General features: G+C 51.1%; 1 protein-coding gene across 1 annotated transcript in view; it reads right to left on the bottom strand.

Annotated features, from left to right (window-relative positions):
• Positions 1 to 343: 343 nt before the first annotated feature.
• Positions 344 to 20936, bottom strand: part of LOC138370624 (cell surface glycoprotein 1-like) — an 84096-nt gene continuing 63503 nt past the window's right edge. Inside the window, exons 4-5 of the mRNA XM_069335184.1 lie at positions 18206 to 18316; positions 344 to 1769 (exon numbers count right to left, since the gene is read on the bottom strand). Of these exons, the coding sequence (XP_069191285.1) occupies positions 1540 to 1769; positions 18206 to 18316 (341 nt within the window). The 3' untranslated portion in view covers positions 344 to 1539. The remainder of the gene's footprint in view (positions 1770 to 18205; positions 18317 to 20936) is intronic.

Here is a 20936-nt window from a genome sequence, read left to right as displayed (position 1 = left end):
GTAAGGGGTGTGACTGTAAGGGGTGTGACTGTAAGGGGTGTGACTGTAGGAGGTGTGACTGTAGGAGGTGTGACTGTAGGAGGTGTGACTGTAGGAGGTGTGACTGTAGGAGGTGTGACTGTAGGAGGTGTGACTGTAGGAGGTGTGACTGTAGGGGGTGTGACTGTAGAGGGTGTGACTGTAGGGGGTGTGACTGTAGAGGGTGTGACTGTAGAGGGTGTGACTGTAGGAGGTGTGACTGTAGGAGGTGTGACTGTAGGAGGTGTGACTGTAGGAGGTGTGACTGTAGGGGGTGTGACTGTAGAGGGTGTGACTGTAGGAGGTGTGACTGTAGGAGGTGTGACTGTAGGAGGTGTGACTGTAGGGGGTGTGACTGTAGAGGGTGTGACTGTAGGGGGTGTGACTGTAGAGGGTGTGACTGTAGGGGGTGTGACTGTAGAGGGTGTGACTGTAGAGGGTGTGACTGTAGGAGGTGTGACTGTAGGAGGTGTGACTGTAGGGGGTGTGACTGTAGGGGGTGTGACTGTAGAGGGTGTGACTGTAGGGGGTGTGACTGTAGGGGGTGTGACTGTAGAGGGTGTGACTGTAGAGGGTGTGACTGTAGAGGGTGTGACTGTAGGAGGTGTGACTGTAGGGGGTGTGACTGTAGAGGGTGTGACTGTAGAGGGTGTGACTGTAGAGGGTGTGACTGTAGAGGGTGGTGGTGAAGGCCTGTCAGCCGCCGCGAGGTACTGCCACATTACCAGGTAGTTCTAATGCCCTCTACACCTGCACACACACAAGATAAATACGTCACACTTGGACCAAATGTATTATTAAACGTACTATAATATTTATTCAAAAGTAATTATAACAGCTCTGTTCCTAATCAAAATAGTATTAACAAACAACAATAAGATTTTGATCACAGTTATATACACAAAGCAATATATACATAATGTATGTACAGAATGTTTACAAATATATACATTAAATACATCGCATATGCCAAAAATGCAATGATTCGCAACGTGTTGCCAACAAACCTAAATACAAGAGAAGAATTGAGATTGTTGTGGTGCGATAGCGTTGGTAGGGACGAGCCTCTTCCCTAGCAGTAGGGAGACTTGTTCCCGCCTCCACAGTCCTAGCCAATCTCGCGTCTAGCACATATGTGGTATACCAACCATGGCTTGTGCAGCTGTCCTAGGAACCCTAGTGCAGCCTCACATAATGAAAAGTCTTTCCTAACGTGCTGTGCTTTTCCGCAGTGCGGCGTTCCCCAGCGGTGCAGCAGACTCCTTATGGCGCTCAGGAAGGTGGCGATGGCGTGTCCTTGACGCTCCCTGCCGCCCACCTCCACCCAGAGTGTTTGTGGGTGCTGGTGGGCGAGTGTGGTGCAGGTGGGGAGGTTCCTGTGTGCCTGGAGCGCTGATTACACCCACCCACGCGCCCTCACCCACCAAAGGCGTAGAACAGATTTAGACTTGAATGGAATAGATGGTCGTAGCGACGCCACGTGTACACCTGAAGAGTTTGAAACAGGAGAGGGCGAAGTGCTCACGTAGAGATGAGGCGAGGCGCTGGCGGCGGCGGCGGCGGCGAGGAGCGGGCGGGACTCGGCCGGCTTGCCACACCACCACTACCGCCGCCCAAGCCTGCTCCGCCACTGCTGCTGTTCCCGCTGTTGCTGTTGCTGCTACTGCTGCTGTTGCTGGCGGTGGAATCGCGACGTTCTGCCTGCAGTTTGACCCACGTCTCCCCCAGGGCCTTGGCGAAGTGGTCGTCAACTGCAAAGAAAAACGAGGGAATCAGTAACAATCAGAATCCACTCAGACGGAGCACGCAAGAGCGCTCTCAGATTAATGACCTGGTGTCTCAGGTTGTTCAGTTTTCTCAGGGCTTGGACAAGGTGGTGATCAAGGGGTGGCCCAGGATCATGCCCAGGGCGTTGCCTAGGGCCGCTCCCACTTCCAACACTGCCCCCCCCCACCCCATCCCCAGTGCCCGGCCTGCCGCGGGCACCACTACCACAAGGTTCACTCCGTCCTCTTATTATGCCCGGCCCGTCATTACTCTGCTCTCAACTCATTGATTAAATGTAAAACTGCCCTAGCTGCTGCTGCTGCGTTTGCTGCTGCTGCTGTCGACTAAACTAGTACATCGATGTGAATTACGAATCTCTGGTAAGGATTGGGGGGTTACACTTGCTGTGGCGCCCGTCTCGCTACTTATACCACACTCCAGGGTTGCAAGATTAATTATTGGTTATCTCACTTGCAGAGACGACTGTAAAGCTTTCGTTCGACCCGACAAGTCTCCATATATAACACTTCAATATCCAGTGTGGCGTTTAGAGGACAGCAGCCAACAAGCCCTCCAACACTACGTTAGAAATTACAGAGAACCATTCACCACGAAATAGCCCGTGATATTAGTGATCCAGCGACAGGCAGGAAACCTAAGTTGGGGTTATCATGGGTTCCACAACTTGATGTTCTCATAACACCGCAGTAGCGGGGCCGCTTCCAAAAAAAAAAAAAAAAAAAAAAAAGAGCATCTCGGTGGGTACTTTTTGGACCAGAGGCACAGAAAATATTTTAAGATCAGATTCATCATTTAGCGTTAAAATAAACTTCTAACAAAATATGTTGAGTGTAGAATATGGTTGATATAAAATATGGGGCCATAAATACAATTTTAGAACACTGTGGCTGCATCAGGGTTCCTTTACACCAGCAACTGCCAGAAATATTATCGGAACAAACAAGTTTCAAGAGGGAACTCGACAAGTTGGTGAATGACGCGGTGTATCAACCAGGTTGTAGTGGGTGTGCGGCCTTGCAGTTATCAAGGGAAGCCAAGCACTAAGAACAAGCATACGTTGACAAGCCACTAGTGAGATGGTGGCCCCCTCACGTTACCATCCATAACCAGCTGCATTTTCAGTAACAAGATATGCGAGTGAAGTTGCAACATTTGCAAGTCATCATAACATTACCTCGGCGTGTTTGAGCAAGTCTCGCCCACAACCAACAAGAAGGCTTCACGGGGAATAGTCCATGTGAAGGTGTGTAAACGTGTGTAATAATGGTGCTAGAAGCACCTGGTTCTTTGGCTGGCCTGCACCCGTGACCTGACCTCTAACTGCATTATGTCGTTGCTGAAATGTTAGTTTCTTCGCCAAGAACTGTTGTTATTAAGTGTTACAATAGCTATTTAATGAGCAAAAGTGAAGGTTGCTGGGAACCATGTTTTCACAATATTCATAGTCACAGATAGTCACACAAGTCACAGTTGTTACAGAAGCGTACACACCGCCTACAGAAAATTGACGGTTTTCGGTGAATTAAGCCACTTTGTACTTAATGCACATAAACATATTTAAGTATACAACTACTAGATTATCTTAAGTTGACATACAGATGGAGGAGAGAACAAGCAGAACACCGAGGTAATATAGCAGAGTGACAGGCTTGTGAGAGATAAGTAATTCCAGTGATTGCAGCTCAAGGCTACATAGAGACCCGTGGGGCTGATGACCCAGTGTATGAGAGATTACACCGAGCACGGTGCAGAAACTATTTGTATAGCGACTGACGATCTCCAAATAACATACACCAGACTCGACACGTCATTCACATAAGACCAACGCCACAGGTCCTGGATGTCGTACTTAAGATAATTGAGGAAGATAAAACTGAAGAGGACATCGCTGTGTTTCGGATACAAGAGAGAGGCGAAGAATTGCACTTTCCACTGAACCACTGGTTCAAGTGGAAGGTATTAACCAGTGGTTAAGAAATCATTCACAAGTGCTAATGAAAGACATGAGAGAGTATGGAATAGGAGGACCCGGGTGAGGGTAGAGGAGGGTGTACCTGAGGACAGCCTTCTGACGTTCCCTGGTCCCCCACACCCAGAGCCTCACCTGAGGACAGCCTCCTGCCGTTCCCTGCGTCCCCGCCTCGACAGCCTCACTTGGCGTTCCGTAAGAAGCAGGCCGGGTTTAGTGTGTAGCGGGGGTGTGGAGGGCCGTGTTCTGGTGTCTCGCACAACACGGTCTTCCAAGCGACTGTGATGTAGTTTTCACTAGGGGAAAAAACTGTGACTTCGCCAATGTTTCTTCATTGTTTAATCACGCCTGGGGAAAAACCATGAGCTGTGATCAACAAAAATAGCGAGAGGCTGGTCCACGTCTGTTGGTGGTGGAGGTCCTGGTCCCTGTGGTCCCTGTGGTGCCTTGCACACGGGCGTGGCGTGACGGCTGCCGATGTTCACGCAGCATGGTTGTTACCCTTGACCAGGAGTTGTCTACGAGCCAGTAACGTAGTGTCCCTGCGAGTTGTCTCCGCGTCACCTCTACATCCACCAATTTCCTCGTCAGCGTGATAACCACATGAGGAGGATGACGACGTGGAAGATAGTGACGAGGCAGCAAAGATGATGGTGATGATAATGGAGAGGGGAGGAAGGAGGGAGGGGGTTTAGATATTACATCGTAAACGGTAGGTACGTGTTGGTATGGTGGGGAGGGATTAGGGTGGGTGGGGAAGCAAGAGTAGGAGGGCAGGCAGCCTTCCGCCAGGGCCGCCAATGCCCTACACAACCCTGGGAGTTCCGACCATACACGCCCGAGGTGGAGTGATTCCCCGCCCGCAGCGCCGCTCCGGGCGAGTGGCGTGAGGAGGAACCATTTTTTAGGGAGGGGGGTTAAATGTAAAGACGATGGAGAGGCACAGGTGAAGGGAAAGTTTAGAAATGGGAAATATGGTGTGAGTTATGAAAGCAGGCGGACTGTCCGCCTTGCTGACGATGTGTGGGTGTTGGCAGCTAAGCTAAGCTTGCTCTCTCTTGTGTCGGGGAGCTGTGTGTGTGTGAGAGGTTCTTTACTTGTATTTCAGCATATATAGATGTCTATAGATGAATGCTGTGTAGCATTTACATATACACACACCGAAGCTTAGCGCCCCCCCCCTCTCAACTGTCTGACAGCTGAGTGGACAGCGCTTCGGATTCGTAGTCCTGAGGTTGTGTGATGTTCTCTGTAAGATTCTTTATTGTATTTTTAGTTTTCTCTTCTATTGGGGGAGGGAGTTCTGGTCAGTATTTCATCTGGTCATTATGTACTGTGGGGCTGGGATTTCATTGCTTAGATGGAGGCTCTTGGGCCACCAGCTGTGGGAGCGGGGCGTCTCATCTTGGAGCAATCTTTCTAACATTTGGTCCTCTAACATTTCGATGGTGTTCCACACCCTGATGGCTTGGTGCTGTAGTCTGGTGGCTGTGTGTTCAGGAGTTCATGGAGCTCCTGGATTGTCTGATCATATGGTGGACGGTGTTTTGCTGCTCTCCTTAGTGCCTTATTTTGCACTGCTTGCAATTTTTTGCATGTTTTATTTTAGCTATGTAGTGGTACTGAAGGCTGAACCACCGACAGCCTCCCACATCCGGACCATCACCTACCCTCATACACCACTACCCCCACCACACCCCCCCTCACACCCCGGGGCAGTCGACGGGGCCAGGACGCACCAGCCCGGGGTAATATTAACATAATGTGCCCAGGTGAGAGGAATTAATTTTTGTTGGGGTGAGAAGTTGGTGAGGGCGCGGCCAGCCTTGCTACCGCCCACGGCAGGCTCTGTACTCGCCTAGTTGTGCTTGCGGGGGTTGAGCTTCGGTTCTTTGGTCCCGCCTCTCAACTGCCAATCAACTGGTGTACAGGTTCCCGAGCCTATTAGGCTCTATCGTATCTACATTTGAAACTGTGTATGGAGTCAGCCTCCACCACATCACTGCCTAATGCATTCCATCTGTTAATTAATGACACTGAAAAAGTTGTTTCTAATGTCTGTGGCTCATCTGGATGCTCAGCTTCCACCTCTGTTCCCTTGTTCGTGTATGAACGTGCTAAATAATTTGTCTACCCTGTCAATTCCTGAGAGAATCTTGTAGGTGGTAATAATGTCTCTCCTAACTCTTCCGTCTCCAAGTGACGTGAGGTTTAATTCTATTAATCTTTCCTCGTAGCTCATGCCCCTCAATTCGGGTACTAGTCTGGTGGCGCCCTCTGAACTTTAACTAACTTCGTCTTGTACTTGACTAGGTACGGACTCCATGCTAGAGCTGCATACTCCAGGATTGGTCTGTCATATATAGAATATAAGGTCCTGAATGATTCCTTGCAAGTGTCTAAAGGCAGTTCTTTTGTTGGCCAACCTAGCATATGCTGTTGATGATATCCTCATGATGTGGACTTCGGGGAACAGGTCCAACATAAAGATATCAACATCAAGATTCTAGATACCAACCCCTAGATCTTTCTCTCCTGATTCTTGAAGGATTTTATCACCAGAGTTCATCACCTTGTATCTGGCCTCCTGCTCCTTACACATATTTTCTTTACACTTGAAACAGGTCATCCTGTTTCATTCTGTCCCTGTCTTAATTCTTCTCATAATTTTAACATCGTCAGCAAACATCGAGTCTTCACCCTCTTGGGGGACCATTGACATACATCAGAAACAGGATAGGCCCGCCCGTGTACAGAAGCCTGTCGGACTCCGCAGGTGACACCACGCCATTCTGAGGTCTCAGCGCTTACAGTAACTGTTTTCTGTTGAGGTACTCCTTCAGGTGGGTGCTCGTTGGGGGGAGGACGCCTATGAAGGGGGGAGGCGACTGTGTGGAGTAGGAATCTTCTCCCTCGCTACAACACGCAAACCAAGACATGCTTCTCGAAAACTAATAATGGTAAATAATATTGTTAAAGCATTACTGGTAGATCATGTCAAAGTAAGAGGCTTCGCTACGCCACACCTCGCAGCTCTCAACAGTATAAATAGAACGTAACACGGTGACGATATTAGGAAAATAAGAGTCGGAAACAATGTAATTATCTATTCAAATCTCAACTATTTTGTTATACCACCAGTGTATATTAATCTAAGTATTAGGACTGTTGCTGGTCGTACCCGCTGGGAGCTGGAGGACTACATCGGGCTGCTTCTGGACTTCTTTATCGCAGGAAACACAGATCTACACAGCAGAGGTCTCACCTGCTCTGATCTCTGCTGTGACATGAGGCATCGGCCTACATGCGCGCCACTCGCGGCTCTGTAGTTATGACGTCAGAGGCTTAGCTGCTTTGTGATTGGCAGACGTTCGAACCGTCTACAGTTTGAAGGCTTGACATGAGCATGTCACACTATATGCTAGGATATTATATATAGTGAATATATTTATGTTCTTATTTGCTGGTATCAAGTACAATAAGAAGCTATCAGGCGAGGCATCTGCCCTGGTGATGGCCTGTCGCTCTAAAAGTTGGGAAGCCCAGTTACTCTGGCGGTGTGTTTATCCGGGAGGGCCCAGCCGGCCGGGCGACACCCGCCTGGCGTCTGGCTCGCCCGCCACGGGTGTGAGGCTGCCAGCGATCACGATGCCAAGAATGTGTCGAGCCTCAACCGCTTCCCTCATGCTATTTGCCACTTCAAACATATTTCCCGGAGGAGAGGGTGAGGGAGGGAATTATTTGTGATAATTAGCATGAGAGGGTTGGGTGAGTTAACCACTGACTCACTTCCTGTACAACCATTTATATAACCTGTGAGTTGAGCGTTTGTGTCTCAGCCAGTGAGCACAACTACGCTCTCACATTATCCATTCCTGTACTCGTCTAATTGTGCTTGTGAAGGATCAGCTTCGGCTCTTTGGTCCCACTAGACTGTTTATCAACTGATGTACAGGTTCCCCGAGCATATTAGCTCTCTTATCTATAACTGATACTGTGTACTCGACGGAGGCGCTCTTCACAACCTGGTTTCTTATTGTATTCCAGAATAGAACCCTATATGTGTGTGTGTGAGCACGTACGTACGTACACTTGTACGTGCGCACGCGCGTCGAGGCCCACACCTGTACAAGAGGTGCGCCGTGCCAACACGCAAGCACAACACTGGCTGGGACCGTGTCACCAGGGGTCCGCTGGCAACATTCCCCCTTCACTAAGACAAAGAGCACACATCCATTTTCCCATCTCTTGAAACGTCTTCGAGAAGCCGGCAACACACCAAAGTATTCCGGCTTAGCAAGTCTTAAGTCATCGCCTGAGTTTAAGGTTGCATGGCTTGGCGTATGGTTCTCCATGGTTGGGGACAGGAAGCCTGGTAGGCTTATTGTGGTCCCCTCTAAGCCAGCTATTGTCCTTTCCCGCCATGCAACCCATCACAGTTCTATAAAACACGTGAGCGGAGGTGGTGAGATATATCTCTCATAATGAGTTTGTTCTTGTAGGTTTAAACCCTTCAGGAATAATTCCTGTCCGAAGCCCAGGCACAATTATCATTGCCATAGTAACTTAGGGTAAGTCTGGAAAGTCGTATACCAGTCCTCTTCCCCCAAGTCTGAAAAGTCTTTTCCTTAAAGATTATAACCTTCAAGACAGCCGTTCACCCGCTGCTGTTCTATTTATAGGGGGAGTCTGCTGTTCTATTTATAGGGGAGTAAAGTCTGCTGATTGGATGACCTTTCGTTATCTGTTATTTTTACTGAATTGAGTATTTCTATTGCAGAGCTTCATATGATTTTGTCTGCTCTACGACAGTTACTTTTCATGTGGCAACGTTTGATTGTTATTGTGGTGGGCTCTCCCGGGGCTCTCCCGGGGCTCTCGCGGACCTGCGCCTTTGATACTTTACAATTCGTTATCAAAATCCAACATTGACTGTTTTTCATCTTTAGCAGAAGGTAAGGTAATTATGAGGAGAAGGCGCTAGGCCAGTATGTGACTATACAGCACATGGAAGGAGCTGGATATTAGCATAAGACAGTCGAGGTTTGCCAGCCATCTAGATGAAACCTCCGGTGACATCACGGATGTCGCTGGTAAAGAAGCCTGTCCCATCTCCCAGGAACCAATGCCTTACTCGGATGTCTACTTTCATTCTTAACGCGATCTGCAACCGTCGGAGAAATTGTTAGCTGTTCCTATTATGGGCTCACCATAGCCCGTGCTACTTGGAACTTTTTGTTCCGAGTAGCTGAATTTACAACAACAACAGCTATTCCTAGTAACCAATTACTCACCATTAAGGTGACTCCTCCCCCACCTGGGCTTGTTCCCGCCATCGGAACAGGTTGAGGAGGTAGGGCGGGGAAACTTCTCTCACTAGGCTACATATTGTCATCACACGATTAACTCGCCGGCACTTAATGACAGAAGGCCCCGGAGCCCTCCGTCGCCCGCCGTCGCACGCCGTGGTGGCGCCAACACTGGCCGCTCCTCCTAGAATGTCCGGTTTTCAGGGAGGTGACAAATTTTCCTTTCCCGCCATACCTTTGGTCGGTTGTCCCTCGATAAAATCGTCTGAGAATCGGATTCCTTCGACAGGGCTGATCTTACCTGAATTTACCCGCGAGTCACATCTATCTACTCGCCTCGACGGGGACAGGAAGCAGGTGTGTTGTCAAAGGCCCCCCTTCCCCACACCCCTGTTTTTCCTGAGGCTCTTTTTTTTTTTTGCCTTGTGTTTCTGCTCTCAGTATTAGCAGAATACTGAGAGCAGAAAGGTATGTTTGACCTTTTCCATACTGTGTGACAGAGAGAGCGCTGTGGAGCCTTCCGGGCTCGGCGCTCTCTCAACATTACTCATCTGGCAAGTAACCTTTTTCATGATATTCACTTGACCGGAGTCCCATGTGGACTTGACGGCACCTTGTCAAGCTATTCTTATTTTTGTTTCATATTAATGTATTGTTTAATTTGTTAATGATTTTGTGGTATAAATAGAAAGAAGAGGACCTTTTATTCATATAAAATAGAAATAGGTAATTTACCCACCACGAAATAGGCCGGATGTTATCGGCTGTTTTTATAATTATATTGACGTGAACGTTTATGGTCGGGGCCCCCTCCCCTTCCGGCCCGTTGGCGTCGTGAGGGGGCTTGGTGGACGGCTGCCGGAGTGTGATGCTCCGTTGGGCAGTCCTCTGTCCTTTTCTGGCCTTGCACTCCTGCTGCTGTCTTCTCCAATTGTGCCGGATCGCTTTTCCTTTTCCTTCTGTTTCGTTTTTCTCCCCCCTCTTCTCCTATCTGCTTGTCGTTTCCTGCCGACCTTTTGCTTGTTTTGGATTCTTTCTTTGGACTTCTTCTATTTTGACGCCCGGGTGCTTGAGGAGGCATACTCTTGCACCCGTAGAACTGTAGTACCCGACGTCTCGAGCGAGGGGAACCTTTTATTGTCAATCCCCCTTTCGTCGCTGAACCCGATCTCGACGGACTGACGGTTCTTAAGGTGGCGTTTGTGGGGCGTATACTCACGACGCACCCCTAGGGGGCCCCGGCATGATCAGCGATAGCTTCCTGTTGGGTGTCCTGCCTCTAATTGTGGCTCCATGGTGGGTATGGGGGCACATTCGTGGATGAATTTGTCACTTTTCGTCTCTATGTCGTTGAATGTTTCCGTTGTACCCTCTCAGGCTCGTGGGGTGGGCGACCAAGCCCCCGAGTCGGCCTGTATTGGAAGACCAGGCTCTGTAGCTCCCGCTGCGTTGGGCCCCGACCTTGCTCCTCCTTTGACCGTCCTGACTTCTTCCCCCAGCTCCCCTCCCTCCTCTGAGGTTGGGTCGAGCCTCCAGCCCCCGGTGGTGACCACTTCGTCCCCTGGTGTGGCTAAGTCTTTCGTTGTGACTACTGCGCCTTTTGACCCCTCTCTCTCTAGGGGTTCTCACCGCCGTTCGCGCCCCAACCGCACTCGCTCGATTCCTTCCCGTGCTGATGCGTATCAGGCCTTGTTTGGTCCTGCTTCATGGGCCAAATACTTTGATCTCCTCCCTCTTGATTCTGCGCCTCCTGACGATTTCTCCCTCCATCGGCATCTTGTAGATTCCGTGGATGCGTGTGTTACTTTCAACCCCACTCGTCTCGGTACACGTGTCGTTGCTGCTCCTTCTCAGGATGCGGCTTCCCGCTTGGCTGCCTTATCTTGCCTTGGCGAGATCCCTGTTCGGGTCTCCAAGAACGTTCAGATGAATTCCAGTGTTGGCACCATTCTCCTCCCACCCCATGTTGCAACCGGTGTTCGGAATCTGCAGGATTGCCACGATGATATTCGGCATATCCTTGATGCCCAAGGCCATTCTGTCCTCCAGGTTGACTCGTTTACTCGTCCCCCTCGTGGTCGTCGCCGTCAACCCCTTCGCGTTGTGAAGATCACCTTTGATGGTAGGACCCTTCCATCCTCTGTCATTCTTGCTGGTGCTAGGTGCTCTGTCCAGGAGTATATTCCTTCTCCTCGACTTTGTAATAAGTGCTGGAGGTTTGGGCATGGTGCCCTCCGCTGCTCTGGGACTGTCTCTCTCTGTCCTTTGTGTGGGAGTGAAGGTCACTCTAAGTCGGAGTGCACTTCTCCCCAAGCTCGCTGCCTCAACTGCGGTGAGGCCCATCCTACGTTCTCCCGTGCCTGTGTCCATTACAAGCTTGAGGCGGCCGTCCTTAACCTGAAGCACCGGGAGCGTTTGTCTTTTCCTGAGGCGAGGCGCCAGGTTCGCCGGCTCCCGCCTTATACTAACATCTCTTATGCTCGCGTGTTGCGCTCTTCCTCTCCTCGTCCTTCCCGCCTTCCTCAGACTCTCAACCGTTTCCAGGCCTTGGACCCTGATGCGCCCACTGCCCCCTCCTCTGTCCCTTTGGGTTCTCTCCCGAAGGATCCTCCTCCTGGTCCTCTGTCTGGGGTTCCCCTTCCTTCTACCCGGTCTGTCGTGTCTTCTGTGTCTCCTTCCTCGTCCCCCTCCGATCCTCCTTCCCATCCTCTTCCTCCATCTATCGGCTCTCCCCGCCGCCTGTCGGTGCGGGCGGATGTCCATCGCTCTCCTAACGGCCGTCGTGTGTGCTCTCGTTCGGCTTCTCCTGTTGAGACACTGGAATCCGTTGCCCGGTACGTAGTTGCTGGGACACCGGTCTCTTTAAGTCAGAAGCGTAAGCCTGGCTCCTCTCCTTCCTCTTCCCCGGCGGGTAAGAAGGCTTCGCTTTCTTCCTCAGCTCCTCCTTCTGGCTCTGTTGCTCCTTCCCCTCCCGTTTCAGTGCTTGCGCCCCCTGTTCCTGCTATGGAGGTTTCTTTGGCCCCTGCTTCCCTTTCGGTTGCTGCTCTTGCTGGGGTGCGCTCCTCTCTTTCTACTCCCCCTCTTCCTGCTGCTGTCCTTGACTGCTCCTCTCCATTGTCTCCTCCTCCTCCTCCTCCTCCTCCTCCGGACCCTGCCCGCCCACCTCTGATCTGTTCTCCCGTTTCCTTCCCTCTGTCTTTGCTCAGTTTACCCATGCCCCCTAACCCTGACTTTGCTGACCCTGATCCCGACCCTGATATTCTTTAACGTGCTCTGTTGGTCTTTCGCCTTTGTTTCTTCCTTGTTCTCTGTTTTTGTCCTTTCTCTTCTCGTCGTTGTCCATTCTTCAATGGAACGTTCGAGGTTATTACGCCAATTTCCTCGAACTCCAACTTCTGGTTTCGCGGTTTTCGCCCCTTTGTGTCTGTCTCCAGGAGCCGTTGCTTGGTGCTCGTCCTGGTCGTTTTCGTGGCTATTCCTTTCTCTCCCCCCCCCCAGCCATTGCTGGGGCTTCTAATTCTTCTGCTCTCTTGATTCGGGCTGATGTTCCCTTTGTTCCTTTACTTTTTCCTTCGCCTCTCCATTGTTCTGCTGCTCGTATCTTTGTGGGGAAATGGTACACAGTTTGTTCCATTTATCTCCCCCCGAGTGTCCCGCTCTCTCTTCCTGATTTGAAACACCTCCTAGACTCCTTGCCGGAGCCTGTGCTCCTGCTGGGTGACTTCAATTGTCGTCATTCTCTTTGGGGTGACGTTCTGACGAATACCCGGGGTCGCCTCCTTGAGCCGTTTCTCCTCTCTTCTTCCCTGTCTCTTCTGAATTCTGGTGAGCCCACTCATTTGGACTCTCGAACTCGCACCCTTTCTTGTCTTGATCTTTCTCTCTGCTCTTCTTCTCTTTACTTAGATTTCACATGGCAGGTTCTTGATGACCTCCATGGTAGTGATCATTTCCCCATCCTTGTTTCCTTTTTCTCTTTTCGCCCTTCCCTCTCTTTCCCTAGGTGGCAGTTTGCTAAGGCGGACTGGACCCTATTTTCCCTCAGTGCTACTCTCTCTGACCTCTCCCTTCTGCCCCTCTCTCGCGCTCTCCTCCTTTTTCATGACACTGTCTTCGACGCTGCCCTCCGCTCTATTCCTCGCTCTTCCTCTCGGGGTCCACGGAAGTGCGTTCCCTGGTGGAATGCGGACTGTGCTCGGGCTGTCCGCTGTAAGCGTGCAGCCTGGAAGAAGCACCGCCGTAGGCAGACGACCGATTCTTTTCTTTTCTTTCGGAAAGCGAGTGCGGTGGCCCGTAGGGCCATCCGTACGGCTAAACGTGAATGTTGGGCATCTTATGTCTCGACAATTACGTCCGAAACCCCTCTGGCCCAGATCTGGAAGCGTATCCGCAAGATAGCGGGTAAGTTCGTTCCCGATGTTTCACCGGTCCTTCACCTCCATGATACTCTTGTGGCGGACCCGTTGCAGGTCGCTTCCGAACTGGGTTCCCACTTTTCTTCTGTTAGCTCTGGTCTTCATCTTCCCCAATCTTTCCTTCTTCGTAAACCTGTCCTTGAGTCTCGTCCTTTAGATTTCTGCACTCATCTTCAGCTTCCCTATAATGATCCCTTCTCTCTCTCTGAACTTCGTTCTGCCCTGGCCCTCTGCGGTTCTACGGCGGCGGGCTCCGATGGTATTCATTATGAGATGCTTCGCCATCTCCCTCCGAGCACGTCTCAGTATTTACTGAGTCTGTATAATCGGATCTGGGAGTCGTCGTCAGTCCCTGAGGACTGGCTCGATGCCGTTGTCCTCCCTGTTCGCAAACCGGGGTCTCTGGGTACTTCCCCTAAGGACTTTCGCCCTATTGCTCTCACGAGTTGTGTCTGCAAACTCTTTGAACGTATGGTTAACGTTCGTCTGATGTGGTTCCTGGAACACCATCACCTCCTCTCCCCTTCTCAATTTGGTTTCCGCAAGTGCCGCAGCACGACAGATGTCCTGGTGAACTTGGAGGTCTATATTCGTACTGCTTTTGCTGCGCAGACCTCCGTTGTTGCCGTCCTTTTTGACCTGGAAAAGGCTTACGACACCACTTGGCGTTATCATATCCTATCTCAACTTCATTCTTTTGGCCTTCGTGGTCATCTCCCTCTCTTTCTCCGCAGCTTCCTCTCTCGTCGTTCCTTTCGGGTGCGCCTTGGTACCGCTCTCTCTCCCTCTTTTCAGCAATACGAAGGTGTGCCCCAGGGTAGTGTTCTGAGCACTACTCTTTTTCTGGTTGCCCTCAATGGTCTTCTTTCCTCTCTTCCTTCTGGTGTCTTCTCCGCTCTCTATGTCGATGATCTTACCCTTTGTTGTCAGGGTGATGATTCGCCTCTCCTTCAACGCCGGCTTCAACTTGCGATTGATGCCGTGTCGTCTTGGGCCACAGGTCATGGCTTCAAGTTCTCTACTTCTAAGACTTGTGCCATGACTTTTACGCGGAAACGGGTTGTTCTTCGTCCCTCTTTGTCACTTTATGGTCATCCCCTTGAATACAAAGATTCCGCGAAGCTTTTGGGGTTATTCCTTGACACTCGTTTGTCTTGGTCTCCCCATATCTCTTACCTCCGTGTTGAGTGCTCTAAGTCCCTTAACCTCCTTCGGGTCTTGTCCCATACTTCTTGGGGGGCAGATAGGCGCACTCTCCTTGCTTTACATTCCTCTCTCGTCCTGTCTAAGCTCGATTATGGTTGCCCTGCTTACTCGTCTGCTTCTCCTTCTACTCTTCGCCGTCTTGATGCTTTGCACCATACTGGGTTGCGCCTCAGTTCTGGTGCCTTTCGTTCGACTCCCGTCCTTAGCTTGTATGTTGACACTGGCTTCCTGTCTCTCCAGGACCGCCGTGATCGCTACTGTCTTCGCTATCTTGCGCGGTCCTTGCAACATCCTTCCTCTCGTCTCTGTCGTGCTTTAACTTTTACCCCTCCTGCGGTTCCTGTTCCTCTTCACCACCTCCCTCTTTCTGTCCGGTTATCTCGCCTACAGGATTCTCTTTCCGTTCGTATTTCTGATGTTTCTCCTCGTGTTGTTCCTTCTTTGCCCCCGTGGAGGGTCCCTCTTCCGCGGTTTTGTACATCCTTGACTCGTATCACTAAAGCTTTTACCCCTCCTACAGTTCTAAAACGCCTTTTCCTCGAGCACTTTTCTTCTCACTCCCGCTCCGTTTCTGTCTTCACCGATGGGTCTAAGTCAGCGGACGGTGTTGGCTACTCTGTTGTTTTTCCTGATCGCACTTATATGTGTCGCTTGCCTCCGGAGACTAGCATCTTTACAGCGGAACTTTATGCTATTCTCTATGCTCTTCGTCTCCTGCTTTCTCGTTGTCAGTCTTCCTTTGTGGTTGTTGTTGACTCTCGTAGTGCCCTCATGGCTCTCGGGTGCTTTAATCCAGTTCATCCGGTAGTTGTCGAGATCCAGCATTGGCTGTTTCTCGTTCACAGTAAATTTAAGTCGGTTGAGTTTTGTTGGGTTCCCAGCCATATTGGCGTGTCTTTAAATGAGCGTGCGGATGCTGCCGCTAAGGAAGCTGTCCGCTCTTGTCCCATCTCTCGTAAAGGCATTCCGTATTCCGACTTTTACCCGGTTATCCATTCCTCAGTCCTTACCCGTTGGCAGGCTTCTTGGTTGTCTGTTACTGGTAACAAGCTACGTACTCTTAAATGTTGTGTTTCCTCGTGGCCGTCCTCCTTCCACCGTAACCGGCGGTGGGAAACAGCTCTAGCGAGGTTGCGTATTGGCCATACTCGCTTAACCCATGGTCACTTGATGGAGCGCCGCCCTGCTCCTTATTGTCCTAGTTGCATTGTCCCTCTTACGGTCGTGCATGTCCTTCTTGAATGTCCTGACTTCCAGGACGAGCGTGTGTCTTGCTTTCCGACCGCCCCTCGCGGTCACCTGTCCCTCGATAGCATTCTTGGTGACTCGGATACTTTTGATATCGTTCGCCTTATGCGTTTTTGTTCTCGTATTGGCATCCTTGGTGATATTTAGCGCCCTCTGATTATTTTGCGTATTTGATGGTGCTACATAGCCTTCCCGGTTTGGTGCCTTCTTTTGATAATTACTTACTTACTTATGGTCGGGGACCCCAGTGTATGGCCCGGGACCCCAGTGTATGGCCGGGGGACCCCAGTGTATGGCCGGGGACCCCAGTGTATGGCCGGGGACCCCAGTGTATGGCCGGGGACCCCAGTGTATGCCCGGGGACCCCAGTGTATGGCCGGGGGACCCCAGCGTATGCCCGGGGACCCCAGTGTATGGCCGGGGACCCCAGTGTATGCCCGGGGACCCCAGTGTATGGCCGGGGGACCCCAGCGTATGCCCGGGGACCCCAGTGTATGGCCGGGGGACCCCAGTGTATGGCCGGGGACCCCAGTGTATGGCCGGGGACCCCAGTGTATGGCCGGGGACCCCAGTGTATGGCCCGGGACCCCAGTGCACTGTAATATGTGGAGAGTGAAAACTTATCTTAGTGCCACTTCCATTGTTTACCATGAATGTCTTATATTGCCACTGGGTAAACCAGGTCAGTTCTTTCTATTCATGAAAGCAAAAATACAATTCTTATCCCCACGTAGACTGATGGAGACAATACTGGGAGAAGGGCGAGTGTCGCAGCGGAAGGACTAAGCGCTCAAGAGAGTCTCAGGACCACGACTCATAATAAAAGTCAAGTCTTTTTGCCAGATATTTTACTCTTATGAGGCCGGGTTAAACTTCTGACTCTCGTCCTCAGCTTTTCTCGGACAATATAACAGTACTTGGGACGAAAGCACCGTCTTGCTCCGCCCTCGACAGCTCCTGAAGAAATGGCGCCAAAGTAAAAAATTGTGGTAGATCAGTGTTGGAGGTGGTCCTTGAGGCGCGCGCGCGCATACACAGCTGCTGTGGTTATCTGTGGACAAGATAAGAGGAGTAGGTGAGGGCCGCGGTGGAGAGCTCTTATCTGAGTGGCTCATCCACACGGAGGACACCCCGTGGCCACACTGCCCCAGGGGACCCCGGGAGGACACCCCGGACACAGTTCCTTAATGAACTAACAAAGCTGAGGCCGGGCTGCGGCTAGGTTAGGTACGGGTGTTCTAGTACACCGTTTCCTGTCTGTTGTGGCAAGTCTAGAGGACGGGCGACGCTGGTAGTGCTTGCACGAGACTGTCTTGGTAACCGATGGGTAATGGGTGCATGATGACTGCCTGCGTGGTGGCTAAACGAAATTAAAACTGGCATTTAACCAGTTTACCGTAAATGTAACTGGCTTAGCGTGAAGAAGACTGGGGGTTGAAGCGACTGTGTGACTGTAACCTTTCCGCCGCCCCCACGGGACGAGGATGAGCCCCGTAATACTCTAATTCATCCAACTGGTGGGTTTCTGCCCGTGTAGTGAAGCACCATTAGGCTGCTCTGGACCAGCTCCCGGATAACGGTGCGTGTTTACCCGTGTGATGGAAGACGCTGGCCAGGTGTGGACATGTGGCCCCTGGCCCACACCGTAGCGGCCGGAATGTCCAGCACAAGAGTAGCAAGCAAGCACTGTGCTACCGCCAGTGTTTCTTTTTGTTCACACCTTGCATAAATGGCGTGCGGGAATGCACAAAGCGGAGCCGGAAAGACTTTAAGTGGGCGACAGGTCTTTTGAGCGGATGATGGTGAGTTGTGGCGGCCGGCCAAACACTGTCTCAAGCTACGCCACCACATCCCTCCACGATCCTCGGCTTAGCCCGACAAAAACATTTCTAGTCCACTCGGAATTCGAAAGGTTTCAGGCAGCAGTGTTGAGGCGCGAGCGATGCGGGCCACGCGCGTCGGGATAACAAAGACGGAAAGAAAGACCAAGACGAGAGGTGATTAAGGACGGTGACGTCAGAGGGAGGGAGGGAGGGAGCGAGGGGGGGAGGGGAGCCTCTTACGCTGCCCCAACGTTTTTTTAAGAGTTATTTTAATAGGATGGGGCGTTGTAGCGGGCGTGAACAATGTTCAAGAGAGCAATTGGGGGGGGGGGAAAGCCTGAGTATTTGAAGTAAGAGTTTAGGTAGTGTGGCGGACGAGGCGAGGTGAGCTGCACAACACAGTAACATCAGCTGGGATGTGCTAATTACCTGAGTCAGTAGAGGGCGGTGACTTCGGGGTGGAGGTGGCGAAGAGCTGCTGGTAGTCCTTGCCCAGACTGCGGCGGAAGTGCTCGTCGATCTCCGGGTCCACCGGCCCAGCTGAAACAACCACACAATGGTTAGGGGGCGAGAAGTGTCACATATATTTAAATATGATGCCTTCCTTGATTTGAGTCTTAGATTCTCGATCAAGGCGGAAACAGATGGGCAGTTTCTTTCAACTGATCTTTCTCTTCACCTAGCAATAAAAAGTACCTGGAAGTTAGAAGACAGCTTCTACGGGCTGCTTCCTGGGAATGTGTGTACTCGCCTAGTTGTGCTTGCGGGCGTGGAGTTTTGGCTCTTAGAGAGAGAGAGAGAGAGAGAGAGAGAGAGAGAGAGAGAGAGAGAGAGAGAGAGAGAGAGAGAGAGAGAGAGACACAGAGACAGAGAGAGGGGGGGGGGAAAGAGAAACAAGTAGTAGATATGATATAGGAAAATAGGTCGGGAGTCGGTACATTTTGTTGTTTTTTTGAGATATATACAAGAGTTGTTACATTCTTGTACAGCCACTAGTACGCGTAGCGTTTCGGGCAGGTCCTTAATCCTATGGTCCCTGGAATACGACCCCCTGCCGCGAAGAATCGTTTAAAGAGAGAGATTACATTAGACAACATTAGACAACCAATGATTAGAAAGGCGGGGCCCAAGAGCTAATAGCTCGATCTTGCAATCATAAATGACAAATAAATAATATGAATAGTACACACACACAGGTATTGCGAACGAGACTTGGCAAGAGTGCATTAGAAGAGTGTAAGAGACAAAGGGGCGCGGAGGGAGGATGGAGAAGGGAAGCAGCCTGGCCAGTGTAGGGAGGGAAGGTCGCTCCCAGGACTCAGGGACGCGCCACACCTGCAGGAATGTTGGCGTGACCTACAACCACCACCACCACCTCCACACACACCCCCACCACCACAACCAACAGACAGTACCACCAGCAGCAGTACCACCACCACCAGCAGCAGTACCACCACCAGCAGTAGCAGCAGCAGCAGCAGCAGCAGTAACAAGCCCAGGCCAGCAGGTAATCACAGTCCCACCATGGAATGCGTATTTGCTCGCAGCGATGCTGATGAATCACGGATGATGGCAGCCTTCATTTTCTGCTGAAGGTTGAGGAGAGCGGAAGCAGGAGGTGTCGGGCTGCTTCTCGCCCAACCCTCCCGCCAGCTGGCCACCACGCCGCCAGTCACACTCCACCCCACGCAATGGCTGGAGTTGTATAATAACGTTCTCTCACCCTCCTTTGTGATAATTAAAGTAGAATAAGGGAATCTGAACGGGACTGGTCCCGACAAGCAAATAACTCTGGGATTATTGATGTTCAAACATCCGCTGGCTCCCGTTTAGTGGCTAGGGTTGGCTGCCAGTCAGGGATAGGGGGAGGGGGGGGGGGGGTAGGCATCAGAACCTGTACACCAGTTGATTGACAGTTGCGAGGCGAGACCAAAGAGTCGAAGCTCCACCCCCGCAGGTATAATTAGGTGAGGAGTGACCTCAAACATGCCAAGAATGCCGCGACTGTCAACATGTGCGAGATATTTGCTCTCGGGAGGGAAATAAGTGTGTGCTTATCTAACAGTTGTTACGTAACAGAGTTTACAATAACGTGTTGAGTGCTCGGTCCACGTCATTCCAAATGACTGTTGTGTAATGCAGTCAGTCCTGACTCTTTCTTCTTTGGTCATATCTACTTGTAAAACTACGGATGGAGGCAACCTCTGCTCTTTCTCATTCTTGTTTGTTCTCCTTGCATAGGATTTACACTGATTCCATATATTCTGTCCATCTGGGTCATGACGACCAAATCTCACGTCAGAAACTGAAGAGACGAAGTTACGACTATTGTAACTGAGAAACAACCCGGGTTCGGTCATACAGTTGTCTAAAGCATATAGTACAAATAAATGATGAGGAAAGCTTAGGAGGGAAAGGTGAACTGCACATTCTTAGATCTTGAGAAGGCTGTTGATACAGTCCCCATAATATAATTTTAAGACTGAGAACTGCGCTGATAAACAAAGTCGAATGGTGTGTGCAGTTACCTACTGGGACGAAGAGGGTCTTTGCGAGAGAGAGAGAGTGACAGACCCAGGACGGAGAGCGGTAACGAGCGGTGCGCCGCAGGGCTCTGTAATGGGTTGCCAGAGGTGGTAGTGGGCCTGGCACACCTCTCCAGGGCCACCAAGCGTCCCCCGCGACGCCGCCTTCAACACACTAACACCAACTTCATTAGCATTGGTAATATTGAGATTCTGCAGCAGCTGACTTTGCGTCAGGCTTCCCGAGTCACTAAGACTGGTGGCGTGGCGGGCACAGGTGGTGCTCGCACCTGAAACAAGTCCCACTAACAACACTCATTATAAGAGCAGCAGCAACAAGACCCGCCGCTACAATATGTAAGTTGTGGTTACGTTATTCATTGTAACTTTCAGGCTGGGGAGTAGGAGGCCGTCTGGGTGAGGTCAGGCAAGACGTAGCAGCGGCAAGGAAGAGCACCTGCTGGATACCTACTTGATAGGGTTCTGGGAGTTCTCTTACCCCCCAAAGCCCGGCCCGGGACCAGGCTTGACTTGAGAGGTTGGTCCAACAGGCTGTTGCTTGGAGCGGCATGCAGGCCCACTTATCCACCACAGCCCGGTTGGTCAGGCACTTCTATACAAAACTATCTAGTTTT

Source organism: Procambarus clarkii, chromosome 32 (genome assembly GCF_040958095.1).
Source record: "Procambarus clarkii isolate CNS0578487 chromosome 32, FALCON_Pclarkii_2.0, whole genome shotgun sequence".
NCBI lineage: Eukaryota > Metazoa > Arthropoda > Malacostraca > Decapoda > Cambaridae > Procambarus > Procambarus clarkii.
This window is presented reverse-complemented; position numbering and strand designations above follow the sequence as displayed.